Source organism: Protopterus annectens, chromosome 5.part0 (assembly GCF_019279795.1).
Source record: "Protopterus annectens isolate FY-2018-M chromosome 5.part0, PAN1.0, whole genome shotgun sequence".
In the NCBI taxonomy this organism is placed as follows: domain Eukaryota; kingdom Metazoa; phylum Chordata; order Ceratodontiformes; family Protopteridae; genus Protopterus; species Protopterus annectens.
In genome coordinates this window covers 1,295,057,455-1,295,079,582 of record NC_056735.1, presented here as the reverse complement: position 1 = coordinate 1,295,079,582, position 22,128 = coordinate 1,295,057,455, and the positions used below count along the sequence as shown (strand labels likewise).

General features: G+C 44.5%; 1 protein-coding gene across 1 annotated transcript in view; it reads left to right on the top strand.

Annotated features, from left to right (window-relative positions):
• The window catches only part of WDR75 (WD repeat domain 75), a 1,027,793-nt gene that overhangs the window by 128,296 nt on the left and 877,369 nt on the right, over positions 1–22,128 (top strand). The window contains exon 7 of the mRNA XM_044071106.1: positions 15,190–15,306. Within this exon, the coding sequence (XP_043927041.1) occupies positions 15,190–15,306 (117 nt within the window). The remainder of the gene's footprint in view (positions 1–15,189; positions 15,307–22,128) is intronic.

Sequence of the window (22,128 nt, the reverse complement as noted above, 5' to 3'; positions counted from 1 at the left end):
CTGAGCCAGTGGTAAACATTACTCAAACCGCTGAATCACTTACAAATGCCTTCTACCAGCACCTACAGGACTGCATGGATCAGGCAATCCCAAACAAAACTAAGACTCTCTGTACCAAAGGCAAGCGTCCAGTCTGGTGGACCCCAGCCATAAACAAGCTCTACAACAAAAGGAGGAAGCTACTACAAGATAGAGCAAAATCCTTGAAAGGTAAGACACCTTTGATCATTATAAGTAAAAACTAAGAGCTCTCATAAAATCATCCAAGGCAAATTTTGAGAGAAAAATCGCCAAGGACTCTAAAGAGAATCATAAGGCCTTCTTTAGCTATGTTAGAAACCTAGGAGGAAACTCCCAGATATGCTCAGAATTAGTTCAAAATGATGTGAAAATTACTGAACCTACACACATTGCCAACATACTGGCTGACAGGTTCAGTGCAAACTCCCAAAAGGAGAGATATCTATTCCAGAGGATTGTAGCCCCCCAAACATCTCCCAACGCCCAGGTGAGAACTGCCCTCACTAAGGCAAAAAACACAGCATCCATGGGACCGGATGGTGTCCCCGGCTGTGTGCTTCATGAACTCAACGAGGAATTAAACCCACAGTTAGGACAGCTGTTTAATCTTAGCCTCACCTCAGGATACGTACCCAAGGAGTGGCGCACGGCGACTGTGGTCCCACTTCATAAGGGCGGTGCCTCCACAGACCCTGGAAATTACCGCCCCATTAGCTTGACAAGCCTTATCTGCAAAGCCATGGAGAGGATCATAATGGAACTCATAAATAAAGACATAGGGAACTTGCAGACTTTGGATCCAACCCAGTTTGGCTTTGTCAAAGGCAGATCCTGCCTCTTAAACTTGGTTGACTTTTTCGAGACAGTCACCAAGGCCATTGATGAGGGAAAGGCAGTCCATACAGCCTACCTCGACCTGGCAAAGGCCTTGACACAATACCCCACTCAGTTATCATCGAAAAACTCATCAGCTTGAATGTAAACCCATACATCACAAGATGGGTTGCAAACTGGCTAAGTGACAGAACCCACAGGGTCAGAGTTGCTGGAGCCATGTCAGACTCAAAGCCTGTCACAAGTGGTGTCCCACAGGGCTCAGTCCTGGGTCCACTCTTGTTCGCATCTACTTTTCTGAAGTACAAGCAAACACAGGAGGGTTATGGCTGACAAAGTTTGCAGATGACTGCAAACTGGGCCATAGTCGAAAACACATCTGACACAGATATCCTCCAGAAGGGCCTCACAGAAATGGATAACTGGTGCCAGAGCCATGGCCTGAAGTTAAACGCCAAAAATGCATAGTCATACCCTTCGGGATAAACAAGGTTACCCCTAGCTACCATATAGGTGGCAATCCACTGAGCACAGAAAAAGTCATCAGAGATCTGGGGACCCAGGTTGACAGTAGCCTTCGCTTGACACTCATGTTGCTAAAGTAGTTAGGAAAACCTTCTATATCACCCACCTGATCATGAAGGGATTCACATCTAGATCAAGGGAGGTCATCGTCCCCTGTACTCATCACTCATTAGACCTATGATTGAGTACAATGCCCGTTCGGAATGTATCTGACCAGACACCTGCTGCAGCTTGAAAGGCCCCAAAAGTTCCTCACCAAAAGGATAAAGGGTCTCAAAAATATGTCTTATGCTGCCCGACTGAAAGAACTCCAGCTCTATTCAGTCTCATACCGCTTGCTCAGAGGTGACCTGTGCCTGACATATAAGGCCATGTCAAACCCAGATTTGATGAATATGCTTCACCTCAAAAATCCAGATCCTCAGAACCACAAGGGCGGAGACTTAAACCTTGACACGGTTATAAATAGAACGTGCTGGAGGGACAGATTCATCACCCAGAGACTCCCTATGCTGTGGAACAAAATCCCGGTACATGTGAGGCAGAGCACCTCTCTGGCCTTGTTCAAGAGGAATCTTGACCAATGGATGGGAGATTGCAGATATACCCCAGGGATTACTTCAGTGTCACTGCTTGACAGAGGCACAGCAAAATGATAGGCATAGTTTTTATTCAAACTAAAGGGGTGGCGAAAGCCACATAACTATGGGCTAGGCTTATAAATGCCCTTGGGCAGATAGCCTAGTATGAACCTATGAACCTATGTGGGCAGGTTCCCATTAGCTGGAACTATAGACTTTTGACACCAAGGATAACTTGCCCTCTGCCTCTCCACTGAGGGCTTTTCCTTTGGAGATGCTCTTCCTAGAATGAGAGAGATCTTTAAGTTGGAATTCCAGAAAGTATTCAGAGAAATTTAGGACTTTTGTGGGTATCCCTGAACCTAGTGTACTAACACAGTCTCCAGTGATAGAAGTCCTGGAGGATGTGTTTTAGAAAGCCTCTGTGGAGCCTTACTCCCTTTCCCCTGCTACTTGGAAGTCTAACCAATTCTTTAGGGTCAGGGATTCCCAGAAGTACCTGTGCATAAATCCATTAGCTGATCATTTTGCTCTGTCCCTGGAACTATCAAGGGAGCAGTTTCATCTTGTATTGGGAATTGTACAAATGACAAGGAGAGAAGAGCCCGTGATACAGTTAGGAGAAAAAAATTTACGCTGATGCCACCCTGGTTTTTAGTGTGTTAAATTGCCAGTCTCACATGGTGAGTTACCAGCAGACCGTGTTGGAGCTGAAGTCCCACATGCTGTGTTACCAGCAGACCCTCTTGGAGCTGATGAGAACCAATGCAGAGAAGATGTAAGACAGACCTGAAACAAGAGCCACTGGACTTGTGCCCTTTAGCGTGTTTGCTGTGCCTTGATTATACAAAATGTCTGGCTGCAGTGATGCCTTTAAGGACAAAGGACATTTCCATTAACATTTTTTTCTAGATAAATGATTGCTTTGTATTAAGAGTCCTGTCAGGGTGCTTTGAATGCCACAAATTTCACGTCATGGTGTTTTCATGGACCTGGACCTGAGGGTCAACAGGGAAGAATGTTCCTTATCCCATCTTAGGAAGTGACCTTTCTGGGTAAATGTTTGGATACTGCCTAGTATAGGGCCTTCCTCCCTCCATCACGAAAAACTGAAGATGCTGTCCTAAAAGAGCATCCCAGCTAAGGATTATCCAAGACACATGACAATATGCATTCTGATGGTGTCTTTGGTGCACTTGCATATGAGTAAACACCATTGGTAGCCTGAAAACGAGGCTGAACCAAGGGAGCTGAGAGCGCAGGATAAGGGCAATACCCACACACACACACCAAGGTGATGGTAGCAGTTATTCTGGGAGTGAATGCATTTCTTGAGGGGGGAGGGGTCTTTCCAGTGTAGACAGACAACACTACAGTTATGTGATATGTAAATGGGGGGCTGTCTTATTTTTTGTGTAATTAGCTATGCAAGCCTGCAAAATTGCAGCAGAGATGGAAATATCCGTCAAGTCCACAGATATCCAGTTAGGGAAAAATATAAGCATGCTAATTAGAACATGTACAAATCCCATAGAGTGGATGTTACACAAGGAGCATTACTTAGATCTGATGAGCAGGTAGGCTGTGCCTGAAATGGACTTGTTTGGCTGCTACCTGAACACGCATTTTCAGACAGTTTTGCTCAAAACGAGCAATTCCAGGAGCTTAATAGGCAGATGCTTTTTCCATAAATTGGACAGAACTCTTTCTCTCCATAACCCAAAGTTTTTCCTCCTGTAATTTATCAGTACCCTGCTGAATTAAGTGACTTGGAGGGTAAGTGTAGAGAGGTGAGCCAGTTGGTCAAACACCTGATGAGATAGGGATTTACACCAAGTTGTGTTACACCAAGATGTGTTAGCTTTTCGATGATGCCCGAGCGGGGGCTTGTGTCAAAGGCCTTGGCCAAGTCGAGATAAGCTGTATGTACTGATTTTCCCTCATCCAGGGCCTTGGCAACAGTCTCAAAGAAGTTAACCCAGTTCAGTAGACAAGATCTGCCCTTGACGAATCCAAACTAAGTAGCAGAACTGTCACTAGTGGAGTTCCACGGGTATCTGTCCTGGGACCCCTACTGTTTGGCATCTACTTCTCAGAGGTCCAGGCTAAGACATAAGGCCTGTCACTGACCAAGTTTGCGTACAACTGTTAAGTTGGGTGCTGTCATTGATTTTCCAATTGATGTTAATATACAGCAAGAGGGTCTCAAAGCAGCTAATGACAGGTGCCAAAATCATGGCCTCAAGCTAAATGCAAAAAATATATCATCATATCATTCAGCAGAAACATGCCCCTTACTGATTACCTCATCAATGGCAACCCCCAAAACACAACCTGTGGTGAGAGACCTGGGTACTCTGGTTGATAATCTCGCATTCAACCATCATGTAGCGGCAGTGGTCAGAAAAGCCTTTTATTTAGTTCATCTCATAAGTAAAGGTATTGCATCCAGAAAAAAAGGAGGTTATTACCTTTCTATACTCCTCCCTCATTAGACCAATAATTGAGTGTAACGCCCCATTTGGTATGTACCTCTCCAAACATCTGCACCAACTGGGAAGGCCACAGAAATACCTCACAAAGAAAATCCATGGCCTCCAACATCTCTATGTGGACAGGCTCATATCACTGTCACGCTACTCAGTATTGTACAGATCGCTCAGAGGTGATCTGCGTCTTGCCAACAAGGCAGTCTTGGACCCTGCCCTACTAGAGATGCTTCATATCCGTAAGTCTAACTCCTTGCCCATTACCCACTCGATAGGCCTGAATCTAATATGTGACATCAACAAAACCTGCTGGAGAGACAGGTTTGTCTCCCAGAGGCTGCCCCGTCTCTGGAATAGACTTCCCATGCATGTCAAACAGAGTACTTTGCTGACCCTCTTCAAGTGTAACCTTGATGAGTGGATGGGAAACCACAAATTTGTCCCAGGGGGTTTCCATCTGTGTCCCTCATTGACAGGGGTGACCAGATCTTGCTGAGGATTCTTTTTGGGATAAACACTTGGCTAGGCTTTTAAGGGCCCCAGGGCCGTTAGCCTAGTAACCTCCTATGATCTTGTGAAACAGATCTGTTCAATCTAGGCAGAAAGCATACATCTTCTAGGCTGCTGGAGTTGTTAGTCTTGAGCAAAACTGTTTCTCCTTTTTGTCCAAGGCAGCACTGGTTCCTTCATCTGTACAGCCTGGCAAGAGGAAAACACAAAGTGATACTTCAGCAAATGGACCTTCTAACACAAAACAAGGAGTCCTTACTACACACCAACCTGGCCTCACTGAAACAAATGGCACAGACAAAATCACCAAATGAAAAAAGGTTCTTCTGATGCCAATCTAGAGACGACACCTGAAAGATTAAGGTGGTACTGCCAGACCTCTAGACACTGGGCTTAGTTTATATATCTGTCAAAGTTCATGCTTCTGGTATATGACTTGCCCACCTGTGCAAACACACCTTGTATTCCAGGCCTTCAGTTAAGCAGATGTCCTTCAAGGATGCATCTGCAGTCCTAACATATGGGTTGTCCTGCCTCAGGCAGCCCTTCGGTCGGCCGGATTCCAAAGTCTGGGTCTGGCCTCGGCTGATGTCGCACTTCACCCGACGTCATAGCTGCTGTTTATTGGGTATAAAGGCATCAGCCGACGCCATTTTCCTCAGTCTTTCTTGCCGCGTGGTGCCCGAAGCAGAAGCTGTTCGCAAGTGCCGGTCGGTCAGATCCAGAGATTTCTACTATCGAAGACTTCTAAAAAGCTAAGTATCCCGTTGGGGACTCTTTCTTGCCTCAGCCGATGTCAGAAAAAGTAAATAATTGTTTAACTTGTGGGAAACAAATGCTTCATAAGGATTTCCACTCTTACTGCCTTCCTTGCTTAGGCCCAGACCACGACGTCTCGGCTTGTCTAGCCTGTGCTTCCTTCAACCGACGGACACTTAGACGTCGGTCGGAGTTTGCAGAGGAGTTTTTTGGTCCCGCTTTTGCTTACAAAATGCCGTCGGAGACTCCGGCTACACAAATAGCTAAAAAACGCAAGGAAAAGGACCGACACTCGCGCCCGGTTTCGGCTGAAACCACGGTTAGGCCAACCGCGAGTGTCTCGGTTTCGGCTGAAACCGAGCCCCTGGTTCTTCCTTCGGCCGAAAGCATGCCTCCTATAGCCGAGGCCTCACAGACCATGGTCGAATCTGCTACTGAAATTACTGCTACAGAAGCAGGCACCCAGGATTTGTCAGATACTATTCCTTTAGACATATCTACCCCTGCACGTGGGGCAGCTAGACCCCCTGCTTCTGTGTCCATCAAGGCTTTTGCCAGGGCTAAAGCAGCTGAATCTTCTAAGGCCTTACCTGCTAAAACTCCCACACATAGGCCTACCTCTAGTTCACAAATAGCCTGGCTGAGGATCTCATTTCTTTGATCAGGGGATCCCAACCTCACCCAGACAGGGCCTCTCAGCCCCCTTCAGATAAGAGGCCTAGGACTGAACCCCCGGAACCTGTCTCTACAGACTATTCCTCGGAGGATTCGGACATTTCAGACCCTCAGGAAGGCCCATATTCTCCTTATGAGGATTCTGATGCAGAAGACTCCATTCCTTCTGCTTCTCCTCCTGAAGAATTTTCTTTTGGGGAAACCTTACATGCTATGAGGGAGCATTTCCAATGGCAGGGCCAGGATTTCTCAGATTCAAGGAAAAGGCTAAGGACCTTTTTACACTTACCACAGCATAGGCCTTTAGCCATTCCTCCAGTACTAACAGTAGTTGATGATGCATTTAATGATGCTTGTACTGCTCCTGATTCTCTTCCTCCGGCCCCTGCCAAGCCTGACAGATATTACAGGGTCCCGGACACACACACTACCATTTGTATAAGGCTCCTGTTGCAGACCCCGAAACCATTTCACAGGGCCCGAAAGGTGTGGCAGCTGCTTCTGCCAAAAACCCTCTTCCCTCTGATAGGGATTCTAGAGCATTAGAGAGATGGGGTAAAAAGGTTTACACTTCTGCTGCTCTTTCGGCTAGGGCCTTAAACTGTCAATTTCACATGATTCAGTACCAAGAATTTTTGTTAGACCAGCTAAATAAAAAAACTGTCCTCTCCTGAACCTATAGACCGCAAGTCTCTTCAGGATTTGGTACATAACTCTCAGCAGGTCAGTAACCATTTCTTAAAATGTGGCTATGATGCACTGGAGGCTTCCTTTAGATCAGCTATGACTGGAACAGTGATTCGAAGACATGCATGGTTAAAAGAACAATCTTTACCAGACCATGCTAAATCAAAACTCCTAGATGCTCCCATGGAGAAACAAAGTTTGTTCGGCTCCCCGGCACAGGAGGTTCTAAAGAAGGTGGAAGAAAAAGCAAAATCTGTCCAAACAGTCAAGGATTTCTTACAGGTCCAACCTCCGAGGTTTAGCAGAAATTGGCCTTCGAAAAATTGGTCCTTTCCAGACAACTCCAGAGCACAGAGAGGCAGAAATAGACGCACAAGAGGCAGAAATCAATCTAGGGGTGCCTACAGGGGACGTCAGTGGCAACCTACCAATCAGAGAAGTACTGCCACAGATTCAACTACAACCACCTCCACAGGACAGACACAATGACTTGGCTCTGATACCACCTACCAGGGAACAACTGGAAGCTCCTTTGGGCGGAAAGCTTCCTTTATTTTCAGACAACTGGCATTACATTACAGGAGACAAATGGACTTTACAAACAATAGACAAGGGCTACAGGTTTCACTTCCACACTCTACCAAAAAAGAGGGGAATGCCAAACCTACCACTAAGCCAAAAAACAGACGCTCTAAGACAAATCAACAACTTACTAAGGATGAGAGCTATAGAAAAGGTGCCACCTATGGAACAAGGCCAAGGATTTTATTCCAGGCTTTTCCTGGTACCAAGAAAAGAAAATCAATGGAGACCTATTCTCGACTTGTCCGCACTGAACACATACCTCAGTGTCCCAAAATTCAAAATGCTGACCCTCCAGCAGCTTCTTCCCATGCTGGGCAAGGAGTCTTGGCTGGTGACTCTAGATCTCAAGGAGGCATACCTGCACGTCCCTATACGACCAGATTGCAGAAGACACCTCAGATTTCTTGCAGGATCAGAGCATTATCAATTCTCAGCATTGCCCTTTGGCTTATCTACTGCGCCCAGAGTATTCACGAAATGCCTGGCATCAGTAATTGCTCATTGCAGGCTTCAGGGAATTCAAATTTACCCATACCTGGACGACTGCCTAATACAAGCGGACAACAAGGCAAAATTAACAAAAGATTTGGAAAATGTCATACAACTGTTGCAAGCCTTGGGATACACAGTCAACATGCAGAAGTCAAGACTAGTACCATCCCAAAGGATAACATTCTTGGGGGCAGAACTGGACACATCAACTCAGATGGCCTTTCTCACAGAAGAAAAACAAAAGCAACTACCAGGCTGTTTCATATCATTAACAAAACAAACTCAGCTGACTGCAAGGAAAGTCCTGCAAGCCCTGGGTTACATGGCATCCTGCATAATATTGATTCCGCATGCCAGGCTACATATGAGAAAGCTACAATGGTACCTAAGGAATGTATGGTCTCAACACCAGCACAGTCTAGAAGACCAAATTCCATGCCTGAAGCAAGAATTCCTGTGGTGGGCTCAGGCCTGTCAGTTGAACAGAGGCTTGCCTTTCCACAAACCACAGCCAAGCCAGACCATCACCACGGACGCCTCAAACCTAGGATGGGGGGCTCACATGGTGGACAAGTGTATACAAGGCCTATGGACCCAAGACCAGCTGAATCTACACATAAATCTAAAGGAGATGCTGGCAGTGAAATATGCGATCCAGGCATTCAGACCACTCCTTCAACAGGGTCATCTACTCATAAGGACGGACAATACCACAGTCATGTGGTACATCAACAAACAGGGAGGTACGCATTCATATCCTCTATGCCGGATGGCAATGGACCTGTGGAATGTGGCCCTGAACCTCAACATTCTACTTCAGGCCAGATTTGTACCAGGAAAAGAAAATTCTCTAGCAGACACCTTAAGCAGAACTACCACGGATGCTCACGAATGGATGCTGCATCCAGACATTTTCAAAGCCATAACAAAGAAATGGGGACTACCACAGATAGACCTGTTTGCCTCCCCACACAATCACCATTGAAGAAATTCTGCACAAGAGCATACCACCCACTTGCTTGGAGGGTGGACAAGGTTAAACTTTTTCTGGCTCCATAAAGTCTGTTCTTCATTTTTTTCCCTTAGAACTGCTCTACTAGTAACCTAAACAGTATATCCCTTGACTGCAGCACTTGTTCCTAAAAGTTTTTTTTTTCTCAAAAAAAAAAAAAAAAAAAAAGCTCAGCACTTGTCACTTCTATATTATACAAAGTCCCTCACTTGCGAAACCCCCCCAGGAGTACCCACTTCCTTACTAAGTCCTCTCTTATTCAGTCTCATACCTAACTTCGTAATTTTTCTAGCATGTCGACGGGCCAGATGCTGGCGTCCTCTCCTGCCCAGTTGGTGAATCTGGGAATATTGAGGCATTGTTACAATTGCCTCATGTACACAGACAACCCTCTCCTCCTCCCACATAACACAAATACTTGCGAAAGATGCAGCTATTTAGCCAAACTGGAGGCTGAGCTCTCTCAACTCAGGACTGGCAAGACCAGACAGGAGGAGAAGGAAACTACACACACCACAAAACCAGCCTCAAATAATGCTACCACACCACTGAATCAAACACATAAACACACAAAGACATGCTCGGAGGCTCTGAGTAAAAATTTACCTAAACAGCAGAGGCCTCCAAAGCAGACACCCAAACAACTGCTACCTCAAGACACCCCACAAAGCAACACATAAACCACAAAATCAGTGTGCAAAGCAGTCACAGCCCTTAAGGCCAAATACAACACCAAACATACTTGTCATAGGTGACTCCATAGTCAGACACACTGACGTCCCACTCACCAGGCTGAACAAGGAGAGGGTCACAGTAAGCTGCCTATCGGGCGCTAGAATCCGCCACATAACACAAGCACTCGGGTCATTCCACGGCAAGTACAAATATCACACAGTCATTGTCCATGCTGGTGTGAACGACCTGAGACGTACCTCCCTGGACTACATGAAAAGAGACATAGAGGAGCTCTCTGATTATGTAGTCCAGGCAGGTATGACCCTGACCCTGAGCATTATCCTTCCTTCACCAAGAATGATGCCACAATATAGAGACAAGATGATCAGCTTTAACAATTGGCTTAATGTCTGGTGTCATTCAAAGGGGATCCAGTGTCTGTCTGCCTGGGATGACATGCTTGACAAGCCACGCTGCTTCGCAAGGGACGGCTTGCACCTGTCACCCCTGGGATTCCGGATATTGGCTAAGGCTCTTGCCACCCCATAGTGCCTTTTTAGGCAAGGCTCAAATTCTAAACCTACCACCCTAGAAAACAAAAATGGGAAGAAACTGAGGGTAATGCTGCTCAATGCCAGAAGTCTAAATCTCAAAATGCATGCACTCGTGGCCCTTCTCAGTATGGAGAACATCAATGTCTGTGCTGTAACTGAAACCTGGTTCAAGGCTCCTGAGAGTACCCCGGCACTATTAGGTTTTACCTCATATCATGCGTTCCGCCCCAAAACCGGACCACACCACAAAAGGAGGGGTGTATCCATATTCATAAAGGATACCCACACCTCCAGGTTGATGGCAACGCATCTAAGCTTGAAACCATCCAGGTGCAACTAACCATAGGCAAAACTACTCTACAAATTGTAGCATGCTACAGGCCACCCTCTCAAACTCAGGAACCCCACACAGCCTTCCTGAAGACACTGGAGGGTATAAATGTATCTCCAAACACCATCATATTGGGTGACTTCAACTACCCGAATATAGACTGGGAACATTACTCAAGCCCTAACTTTCTAGCCCAACGGTTCCTGGAGTTCATAAATTCAAATGCCATGGAACAGCTAGTCACTGTTCCCACGAGAGGAGAAAATATACTAGATCTCATTATCACAAACATGGGGACAAAATGCTCCACACCGAAGTATATCCCTCATTGGTGAGATCTGATCATAAACTAATCTCACTGGAAATCCACAGCCCCACCCCACCCCAAACAAAAAAGACCACAGTGAAGAACTTCTCTAAAGCAAACTTCACACTACTCAAGACTGGTGTGGTATCCTTCAAGGCCCCTCAGCCAGTGGAAACCACAACCCAAGCTGCGGAAGCCCTTACAAATGCCTTCTATGAACACCTCCAGGACTGCATGGATCAGGCAGTCTCAAATAAAGCCAAGACTCTTTCCACAAAGGGCAAACGTCCAGTCTGGTGGACCCCAGCCATTAACCAACTTTACAATAAGAGGAGAAAGCTATTGCATGATAGAACAAAATCCATAAAAGGGAAGTCACCCCTGATCATTATTAGTAAAAAAATACGAGCACTCATAAAATCAACTAAGGCCAATTTTGAGAGAAAAATTGCCATGGATTCAAAGGACAATCATAAGGCCTTTTTCTGCTATGTTAGGAACCTGGGTGGAAACTCCCAGATATGCTCAGAATTAGTCCAAAATTATACAAAAATCACTGAACCCACAGACATTGCCAACATACTGGCAGACAGGTTCAGTGCAAACTTCACCCTCCTCTCCCCCCCTAAAGGAGAGAGAACTATCCCAGCGGAGTGTAGCCTCCCAGACATCTCAAATGCGCAGGTGAAAGCTGCTCTCTCTAAAGCTAAAAACACAGCATCAGTGGGACCGGATGGTGTACCCGGCTGTGTGCTACACAAGCTAAATGAGGAATTAAACCCGCACATAAGGCAGTTGTTTAATCTCAGCCTTACCACAGGATACATGCCCAAGGAGTGGCGTACGGCAACTGTGGTCCCACTCCACAAAGGCGGTGCCTCTACGGACCCTGGTAATTACCGCCCCATAAGCTTAACAAGTCTAGTCTGCAAAGCTATGGAGAGGATCATAATGGAGCTCATAAACAAAGATATAGGGGACTTGCAGACATTGGACCCGACCCAGTTTGGCTTCAAGGGCAGATCATGCCTTTTGAACTTGGTCGACTTCTTTGAAACAGTCACCAAGGCCATTGATGAGGGAAAGGCAGTCCATACAGCCTACCTTGACCTTGCAAAGGCTTCGACACAATACCCCACTCGGGTATTGTAGAAAAACTTACCAGCTTAAATATAAACCCATATGTCACAAGATGGGTTGCAAACTGGCTTAAGGACAGAACCCACAGGGTTAGAGTTGCTGGCGCTATGTCAGACTCCAAGCCGGTCACAAGTGGTGTCCCACAGGGCTCGGTCCTTAGTCCCCTATTCCTCGGCATCTACTTCTCAGAAGTACAGGCCAACATGGGAGGACTTTGGCTGACAAAGTTTGCAGACGACTGCAAACTGGGCGCCATAGTGGAAAGTGCATTGGACACGGATATCCTTCAGAAGGGACTCGCGGAAACAGATAGCTGGTGCCAGAGCCATGGCCTGAAGATAAACGCCAAAAAATGTATAGTCATACCCTTCGGGAAAAACAAGGTAACCCCAAGCTACCATATAGGTGGCAATCCACTAAGCACAGAAGAGGTTATCAGGGACCTGGGGACCCAGGTTGACAGTGGCTTTTCTTTTGACACTAACGTTGCTAAAGTGGTTAGAAAGACCTTCTACATTGCCCACCTGATCATGAAGGGATTCACATCCAGATCTAGTGAGGTCATTGTTCCCCTGTACTCTTCACTATCAGACCAATGATCGAGTACAATGCTCCATTCGGGATGTATCTCACCCGACATCTGCAGCAATTGGAGAGACCCCAAAAGTTCCTCACCAAAAGGATAAAGGGACTCCAAAATCTGTCATATGCTGCCAGATTGAAGAAACTCCAGCTCTATTCAGTCGCATACCGTCTGCTCAGAGGTGACATGTGCCTGACATACAAGGCCATGTCCAACCCGAATTAATGGACATGCTCCACCTCAAAAAATCCAAATCCACCAAAACCACTAGAGCAAGCGACTTAAACCTTAGCACGGATATAAATAGGACGTGCTGGAGGGATAGATTTATCACTCAGAGACTCCCTATGCTGTGGAATAAAATCCCGGTCCATGTGAGGCAGAGCACCTCGTTGGCTCTGTTCAGGAGAAATCTTGACCTGTGGATGGGAGATCGTAGGTTTACCCCGGGAATCATCTCTGTGTCACTGCTGGACAGAGGCACAACAAACTAATGGGCACAGTATTTTTTCATATAAGGGGTGGTGTAAGCCACAAAACTTTGGGCTAGGCTTATAAATGCCTTCGGGCAGATAGCCTAGTATAAACCTATGAACCTATAAGATAGTGATTTATTTGAACTATTCCTTGTTATGGCTAGGGCATTATGTTACATTTTGTTGAAACAAATCCCAAGACACATTAGCGCACACTCAGAGCTAGAGCTGACACAGCAGCCTTCTTTAAAGGAGTCTTCACCTAGACCATCCTAGAAGCAGCCATCTGGTTTTTGGTATAGATGTACATATATGTATATATATGTGTGTGTGTGTATGTATATATATATATATATATATATTTATATTTATATATATATATATATATATATATGCAGACATTCATACACACACACACACAACACACACACACACACACACATATATAGTGGATATAAAAAGTTTATACACCCCTGTTAAAATGCCAGGTTTTTGTGATATAAAAAAGATGAGACCACAATAAATCATTTCAAAACTTTTCCCTCCTTTAATGTGACCTATAAACCTGTACAATTCAATTGAAAAACAAATCTGTTAGGGGAAAAATATAAAAAAATAAAAATCATACAGTAAACTGGTTGCATAAGTATACACACCCTTGAACTAATACTTTGTTGAAGCACATTTTGATTTAATTACAGCAATCAGTCTTCTTGGGTAGCAGTCTATCAGCATTGCACATCTTGACTTGGCAATATTTTCCTACTCTTCCTTGCAAAAGGCTGACAAACTCAGAGGTTAATAGCCCTTTTGATCTTGCAGCTAGTCAGGAAGCCAGAGCAAGAAAAGAAATTACTCGACACTCATTAGACCCATTATAGAGTACAACACCCTTTTTGGACTGTACCTCACAAGACATCTGCAGCGGCTGGAAAGGTCACAGAAGTACCTCACAAAGAGGATTACTGGCCTTAAACAGATGCCCTACACTGACCTTCTCAAAAAACTCCAGCTTTACTCTGTAGCATATCGCCTACTCCGAGGTGATCTCTGCCTAACATATAAACCTATGTCAAACCCAGAGCTGTTGGACATGCTAAACCTAAAGAAATCCCAATTCCCTCCGAGCTACACACTCTAGGGACCTAAACCTTGTCACCACAATGAACAGGACATGCTGGAAGGATAGATTCCTGTCCCAGAGACTTCCCATACTCTGGAACAAGCTACCATCTATATCAAGCAAAGTTCCTCATTGGCATTCTTCAAGGAAAAATCTAGATAAGTGGATGGGAAATAGGCAGTGCACCCCAGGGATTACTTCTGTGGCTCTGCTCGACGGAGGCACAGGAAAATAACTTTCATGAGTAGCGTAAGCCAGGGAATTTGTTGGCTAGGCTTACTTAGGCCCTTGGGCCGATAGCCTAGTACCTTTCTATGTACATGTAAATTCTAGCCATTAACTCTGGCCTCAAAATAATAGGCAGAATGCCTCCCTTAGACATTTTGGCTTCGAGTTTTACATCAAAGAATTTCACAATGCTTGACTTACCAGCTTTCTTACAGCAGAATGCACTGTACATTTTTTTTTCAGTTCAACATCCAATACAGTCTTTCACATTTAAGAAAACAAGCCTCTGGCTTATATTAATATTTACAAATGATAGAATTATGTACAAAATTCTATCTAGCTAGGCTGGCAGCATTCCCCTGTCTTTACAAAGTCATTATTCCCTTAAAGATGGTAACTGCAGATTTCTTGGAGGCATTGTCTCTCTATAACTGCTTTAGAGTTGGTATGCTGACTGTTGCAGCTAAGCCAGTATTACTGGTGTGAAATTTGAAGCAAGATCATTTTGACTGGTGGGGAGATGGACACAGAAAGCAGAGCTGGGAATTTATAATAGAATCTCAAATTACAGTTTCTTGCTCTCTCTCTCTCTCCTTTTTAAGGTTTCCTCTCAGTGCCTCAAGTAAGAAAGGAGCAAATAACATATTCACCTGCGTGGCATGCCACCCGAAGGAAGACTGTATAGCAACTGGCCACAAAGATGGCAGGATTCGTTTGTGGTATGTATTTGCATTGCTGTCACTTAAAGTATGTTCCTTACTGGAACATCATTGTGATTTTGATAACTTGTCTTAAAGCTGTTTAAATTGCTTCATATACACCTTTAGGTTGTGCCAAAATGTTTTTGACTGGATTAAAGAAATACCAAAGAGAGCATCTGGGAAACAGGAAAAAAAAAAAAAAAAATTAAGCTTGTTTCCTGCCTTTCCTGTTAAGTGGTATAGACTATTTGTAGGCTTCTGAGCCCCCAAGCCCTTCTGTGTTGGAGGGAAGCCTTCTAGCTTAGTTTTTTTTTCTTATAACTAGCCAGTTTTCTAGTTTCAGCACTCAAATCTGTTTCTTTGATCTCAGCACTTGTTCAGAAAAAAAAAAAAAATCATCTGCTTTTACTGTACTTGTGTCTCTACCTACTTTTTTACTTTTGCATCATCTTAAAAGTACTCAATTGTATTTATTACTGCTTGGTGTAACTCTTTCTAAGCCTTTTGGTTTAAACACTTGGGCTTTGGACCAGTTGTTTTGCACTGAGAGGGTTTGTGGTCTGCACTGTAGTGGCACAACAGGTAGCTTACATCCTTCTAGGTTGGGAACTGCTGATTGAGGGCTCAGTGTCTGTTATTCTAAAAGTGTATTAATTCTGGTTTAAGCACTTGGGCTTTCAGGCCAGTTATTTTACATTAAGAGGGTTCGTGGTCTGCACTCTTGTGGGAGGAGAGGCTGGACTCTGCCCTTCTGAGCTGGGAATTTCTGGTTGAAGGCTTACAGTGCATGCATATCTGAACTGCTTCTTACTGAAGTTGGTGCGCCTTGTTTGCTGTGGCATAGACTGGATTCGGGCCTGCTGGATCTAGCTTTGTTTGTGTAACTTGAGCACTAATCCAGGCATTCTCTAAAGTATTCAATTGTATTTATTACTGCTTGGTAGTAACTTGATTAAAGTGTAGCTATCATTCTAAGTCTTTTGGATTAAGCACTTGGGCTTCAGACCAGTTGTTTTACATTAGGAAGGTTTGTGGCATGCACTGTGGTGGCAGGACAGGTAGCTTTCATCCTTCTAAGTTGGGAACTGCTGATTGAAAGCCCAGCGTCTGTTATTCTTAAAGTGTATTAGTTCTGGTTTAAGCACTTGGGCTTCAGGCCAGTTATTTTACATTAAGAAGGTTTGTGGTCTGCACTCTTGTGGGAGAAGAGGCTGGACTCTGCCCTTCTGAGCTGGGAATTTCTGGTTAGAGGTTTATAGTGCCTGAATATTTGAACTGTATCTTACTGAAATTGGTACACTTTGTTTGCTGTAGCATAGACTAGATCCAGGCCTGCTGAATCTAGCTTTGTTTATATGCTTGTTGTTTGTTTGCTTGTTATTTCCCTGGAATGCTGATTCCACCTAATCTGCTTCTCAGCGCTTCTGTGGATCTCTAGTGATATCTGCATTGCTTACTGTACTTATTTCCTTGTTTCACTTGAAAGAAAGTTACTGTTTGTCGTTTTTGCATTTAAGTTACCTGTAACACATTGCACTTAAGTTACCTGGCACTTGCTCACTAAAGCAATTATATAAGTCAGCACTAAAAATGAAAAGCACTACACCCTCACTCCCCACTGGCCCTGGTTTTCAATTATTAAGGAATTCCCAATATTATTCTAGCATGTCCAAAGGTCAGTTGTCAATCTCCTCTCCGGTCCAGCTGGTGAATCTGGGAATCTTGAGGCAATGTTACAACTGCCTCATGTACACAAACAACCCTCTCCTCCTCCCAACAAATTCCAACACATGTGAGAGATGCAACCATATAGCCAAACTGGAGGCTAAGCTCTCTCAACTCAGTACTGGCATAACCAGTCAGGAGGAGAAGGAAACCACACTCACTACAATTCCAGTCTCACATAGACCTGCCACTACAACAAACCAAACACATAATCACACAAAAACATACTCGGAGGCTCTAAATAAAGATCTGCCGAAGCAGCAGAGACCTCCAAAGCAGACACCCAAGCAGCCGCTACCCCAAAACAAAACACGTGCAACACATATCTCACAAAGCCAGTGTGCCAAACAGTCACAGCCCTTAAGACTAAACAACACACCTGATACACTTGTAATAGGTGACTCTATCGTCACTCTATCGTCAGGCACACTGACGTCCCACTCACCAGGCTGAACAAGGAGTGGGTCACGGTGAGCAGCCTGTCGGGCGCTAAGATCCGCCACATAACACAAGCACTCAGGTCACTCCAAGGCAAGTACAAATATGACTCGGTCATTGTCCATGCTGGTGTGAATGACCTGAGACGTACCTCCCTGGACTACATGAAAAGAGACATAAAGGAGCTCTCTGAGCATGTAGCCCAGGCCGGTGTGACCCTGACCTTGAGTAGCATCTTACCCTCACCAAGAATGATGCCACAATATGATGACAAGATGATCAATTTCAACAATTGGCTTAAGTACTGGTGTCATTCAAAGGGGATCCAATGCCTGTCAGCTTGGGATGATATACTCGACAAGCCACGATTCTTTCGCTAGGGACGGCTTGCACCTGTCACCCTTGGGCTTTCGGATATTGGCAAAGGCTCTTGCTACCCCCATAGTGCCTTTTTTAGGCAAGGCTCAAAATACAAACCCACCTCCATAGGTATCACAAGGGATAAGAAACTAAGGGTAATGCTACTCAATGCCAGAAGTCTAAACCTCAAGATGCACTCGAAACTCTCCTTAGCATGGAGAACATCGATATCTGTGCAGTAACAGAAACCTGGTTCAGGGCTCCCGAGAGCACCCCAGCAGTACCAGGTTATACCTCATACCATGCTTTTCGGCCCCAAAACTTGGACCGAACCACAAAAGCAGGGGGAGTATCGATATTCATCAAAGATACCCACACCTCCAGGTTGGTGGCAAAGCACGAAGCATCAGAGACTATCCATGTGCAACTAACAGTGGGTAAAACTGCCTTCCAGTTTATAGCCTGCTACAGACCACCCTCCCAAACCCAGGAACCCCACTTGGCCTTCCTGAGAACACTGGAAAATATGAAGGTCTCTCCAAACACCATTATATTGGGCGACTTCAACTACCCAAACATAGACTGGGAGCATTACTATAGCTCCAACACCCTAGCCCAAAGGTTCCTAGAATTTATAAACTCAAATGCTATGGAAAACATACTGGACCTGATCATCACCAACATGGGGACTCTATGCTCCAGACCAGAAGTGTATCCCTCACTGGTAAGATCAGACCATAAACTAATCTCACTGGATATTCACATCCTGACCCCACCCCCTGCCAAGAAAACCACAGTGAAAAACTTCTCTAAAGCAAATTTCACACTCCTCAAAACTGAGGTGGAATCCTTCAAAGCCCCCGGGCCTGTGGAAAATACGGCCCAGACCGCAGAATCCTTTATAAACGCATTCTATGAACACCTTCAGGAATGCATGGATCATGCGATCCCAAATAAAACCAAGACCCAATCCTTCAAAGGCAGACATCCTGTCTGGTGGACCCCAGCCATAAACAAACTATACAATAGAAGGAGGAAGCTAATAAATGATAGAGCAAAATCCCAAAAAGGGAAGGCATCACTGATCAGTATTAGCAAAAAACTACGGGCACACATAAAATTGTCTAAGGCCAGCTTCGAGAGAAAAATTGCACAGGACACTAAGGATAATCACAAGGCTTTCTTTAGTTATGTTAGGAACCTGGGTGGTAATTCCCAGATATGCTCAGAATTAGTCCAAAATGACAAAAAATACACCGAACCCACAGACATTGCCAACATCCTAGCTGACAGGTTCACCGCAAACTTCTCCCCCCCTCTCCACCAAAAGGGCAAATATCTATCCCAGTAGAGTGCTGCCCCCCTGACATCTCAGATGCTCAGGTAAGAGCCGCCCTCTCCAAAGCAAAAAAACACAGCATCAATGGGACCAGATGGTGTCCCAGGCTGCGTCCTACATGAACTCCAAGAACAGCTAAACCCAAACATAAAACTACTGTTCAATCTCAGCCTTACTACAGGATATGTGCCCATAGAGTGGCGTACAGCAACAGTGGTCCCTCTCCATAAAGGTGGTGCCTCAACGGATCCTGGAAACTATCGCCCCATAAGCCTGACTAGCTTGGTCTGCAAAGCTATGGAAAGGATCATCATGGACCTCATAAATAAAGATATTGGGGACCTACAAACACTGGATCCTACCCAGTTCGGCTTTGTTAAGGGCAGATCCTGCCTCTTAAACCTGGTTGATTTCTTTGAAACAGTCACCAAGGCCATTGACGAGGGTAAGGTGGTCCACACAGCCTACCTGGACCTCGCAAAAGCCTTCGATACAATACCCTACTCGGGCATTATAGATAAGCTCACCAGCTTAAATATAAACCCCTATGTCACTAGATGGATTGCAAACTGGCTGAAGGACAGAACCCACATGGTTAGAATTGCTGGAGCCATGTCAGACTCCAAACCAGTTACAAGTGGTGTCCCACAAGGCTCAGTCCTGGGACCTCTCTTGTTCGGTATATATTTCTCGGAGGTACAGGCCAACACGGAAGGACTGTGGCTGACCAAGTTCGCAGATGACTGCAAACTGGGCACCATAATCGACACTCCAGCTGACACAAGCATCTTCCAAAAGGGCCCCATAGAAACAGACAACTGTTGCCAGAGCCATGGCCTCAAGCTAAATGCCAAAAAGTGTATAGTCATCCCCTTTGGCAAAAACAAAGTGTCCACAAATTACCACATAGGTGGTAATTCATTAAGTACAGAAGAAGTAATTAGGGACCTGGGGACCCAAGTTGATAGCAGTCTCTCATTTGACAACCACGTGGCCAAAGTGGTTAGAAAAACATTTCATATAGCCCACCTAATCATGAAGGGATTCACATCTAGATCAGGGGAGGTCATCGTGCCTCTTTACTCATCCCTCATCAGGCCCATAATTGAGTACAATGCCCCTTTTGGGATGTACCTTACCAGACACCTGCAGCAACTGGAAAGACCCCAAAAGTACCTCACCAAGAGGATCAAAGGGCTCAAACAGATGCCATATGCTGCCCGGTTAAAGAAACTCCAGCTCTACTCAGTGGCATACCGCCTGTTCAGAGGTGATCTGTGCCTGACGATAAAGCCATGTCCAACCAATTAATGGACATGCTGCACCTCAGAAAATCCAAATCCCATCGAGCTACACGCTTGAGAGACTTGAACCTCAGCACTGAAATAAATAGGACATGCTGGAGGGACAGATTCATAACCCAGAGGCTCCCTTCACTCTGGAATAAAATCCCAGTCCAGGTTAGGCAGAGTCCCTCATTGACTCTCTTCAAGAGGAATCTTGATGAGTGGATGGGAGATCGTAGGTTTACCCCGGGTATCACTTCTGTGTCACTGTTAGACAGAGGCACAGTATACTAACCTTGAAAAAGGGCATAGCAAAATAAATTTAAAATGGATGGCGAAAGCCAAACACATTCTGGCTAGGCTTATAAATGCCCTAGGGCAGATAGCCTAGTATGAACCTAAAATTAGTGTTACTCAACAGTGCTTAAGTTTTTGATTAGCATTCAAGTTTTATTTTCATTTCCCTTTCTTTTTTTTTTCAACCCTGTTGGGCTGTTCTGATTTGTTTAAAAGGGCTTATTTCTGCTTTTTAACTTTAGACCTTTGTCTTGTTTCTTCTGTATTGTTTTAAAGCACTTTAGATTTTATGAATGCTTGTTTTTTTTGCCTGATATTGGTAGCACTGGATTTTAAAATAGAATTCTGTCGTGTCTGAGGAAAATCTGGATGCTTGGAAGTGTATTCATTTTTAATAACCAAATTTATTTTCTGCAGTACAGCATTCCTGGTTGTTTTACAAGTTGTATTTTGTGCATTTTTACCTGGATTTGAGTTGATTAGCTGCTGTCGTACCCTTGTTTTCTGTATTCCTTCCCCTGTCTGGCAGACTTGGTCTGACAAATAGAAATGCAGTACAAGAGTTTGAATTTCTCCTTGGTTGCATGTTGTTTAACTGAGACATTATTGCACTAGCTAAGAACTTCTGGATCACATCTGAAATGATTGTACTTGGTGTGTGTTACCTTGTTAACAAAATGAAAATAATAAAAAAAAAATGCCTGTGCATTGTATATGATGCACAACCAAAAACTGCGTCATTAACTTCACCATTAATTTCCTATATGTATAGTCATGCCTTTTAAATGTGTACTCATTGCCTCTTTATTCTGGCCATAGGAAGTAATAAAATATCTTGGAACATTTACTTTTTCAGTTTTTTGATTAAATGTTATACCTTCGCCGTCTGTCTGTTTTACCTTGTGTAGTACAGTACATCATTCTTTTTTAGAAGGAAGGAGCAAGCAGGGTATGATTTCTGGAAATATTGTACTGTCTCATAGTAGTTTTTGAATTAAAAAGACACATGGCTTTCCACAGAACCCAAGTTAACAGAATGCTTACAACTTTCTGCTTTGCAGACCCTTATAGGGGCTTCCAGTCGAGCTTTGTCCTTTATAGATAGCTAGCTGCTGAGGCTAGTGTTGGTTGGGAAACAAGGTATAAGTTTGGGTCAACTTGTTCACAGTAAGCTATAGCAGATGTCTTGCTCAGGTGTGAAAGAAAAGTGAATATGCATACCTTATGGTCTGGGAGATTCCCAGGGTTCATTAACATTTTAAATATGAAGATTACAGGTGGTTTAATATATCTAAGTGCTCCTTTTGGTCCTGTTAATGGATTTCAGTAATGCCTATGGTTTGTTCTGTACTTGTTTTGCTTCTTGATTTCATCTGTTTATTTTGTTTAGATCTG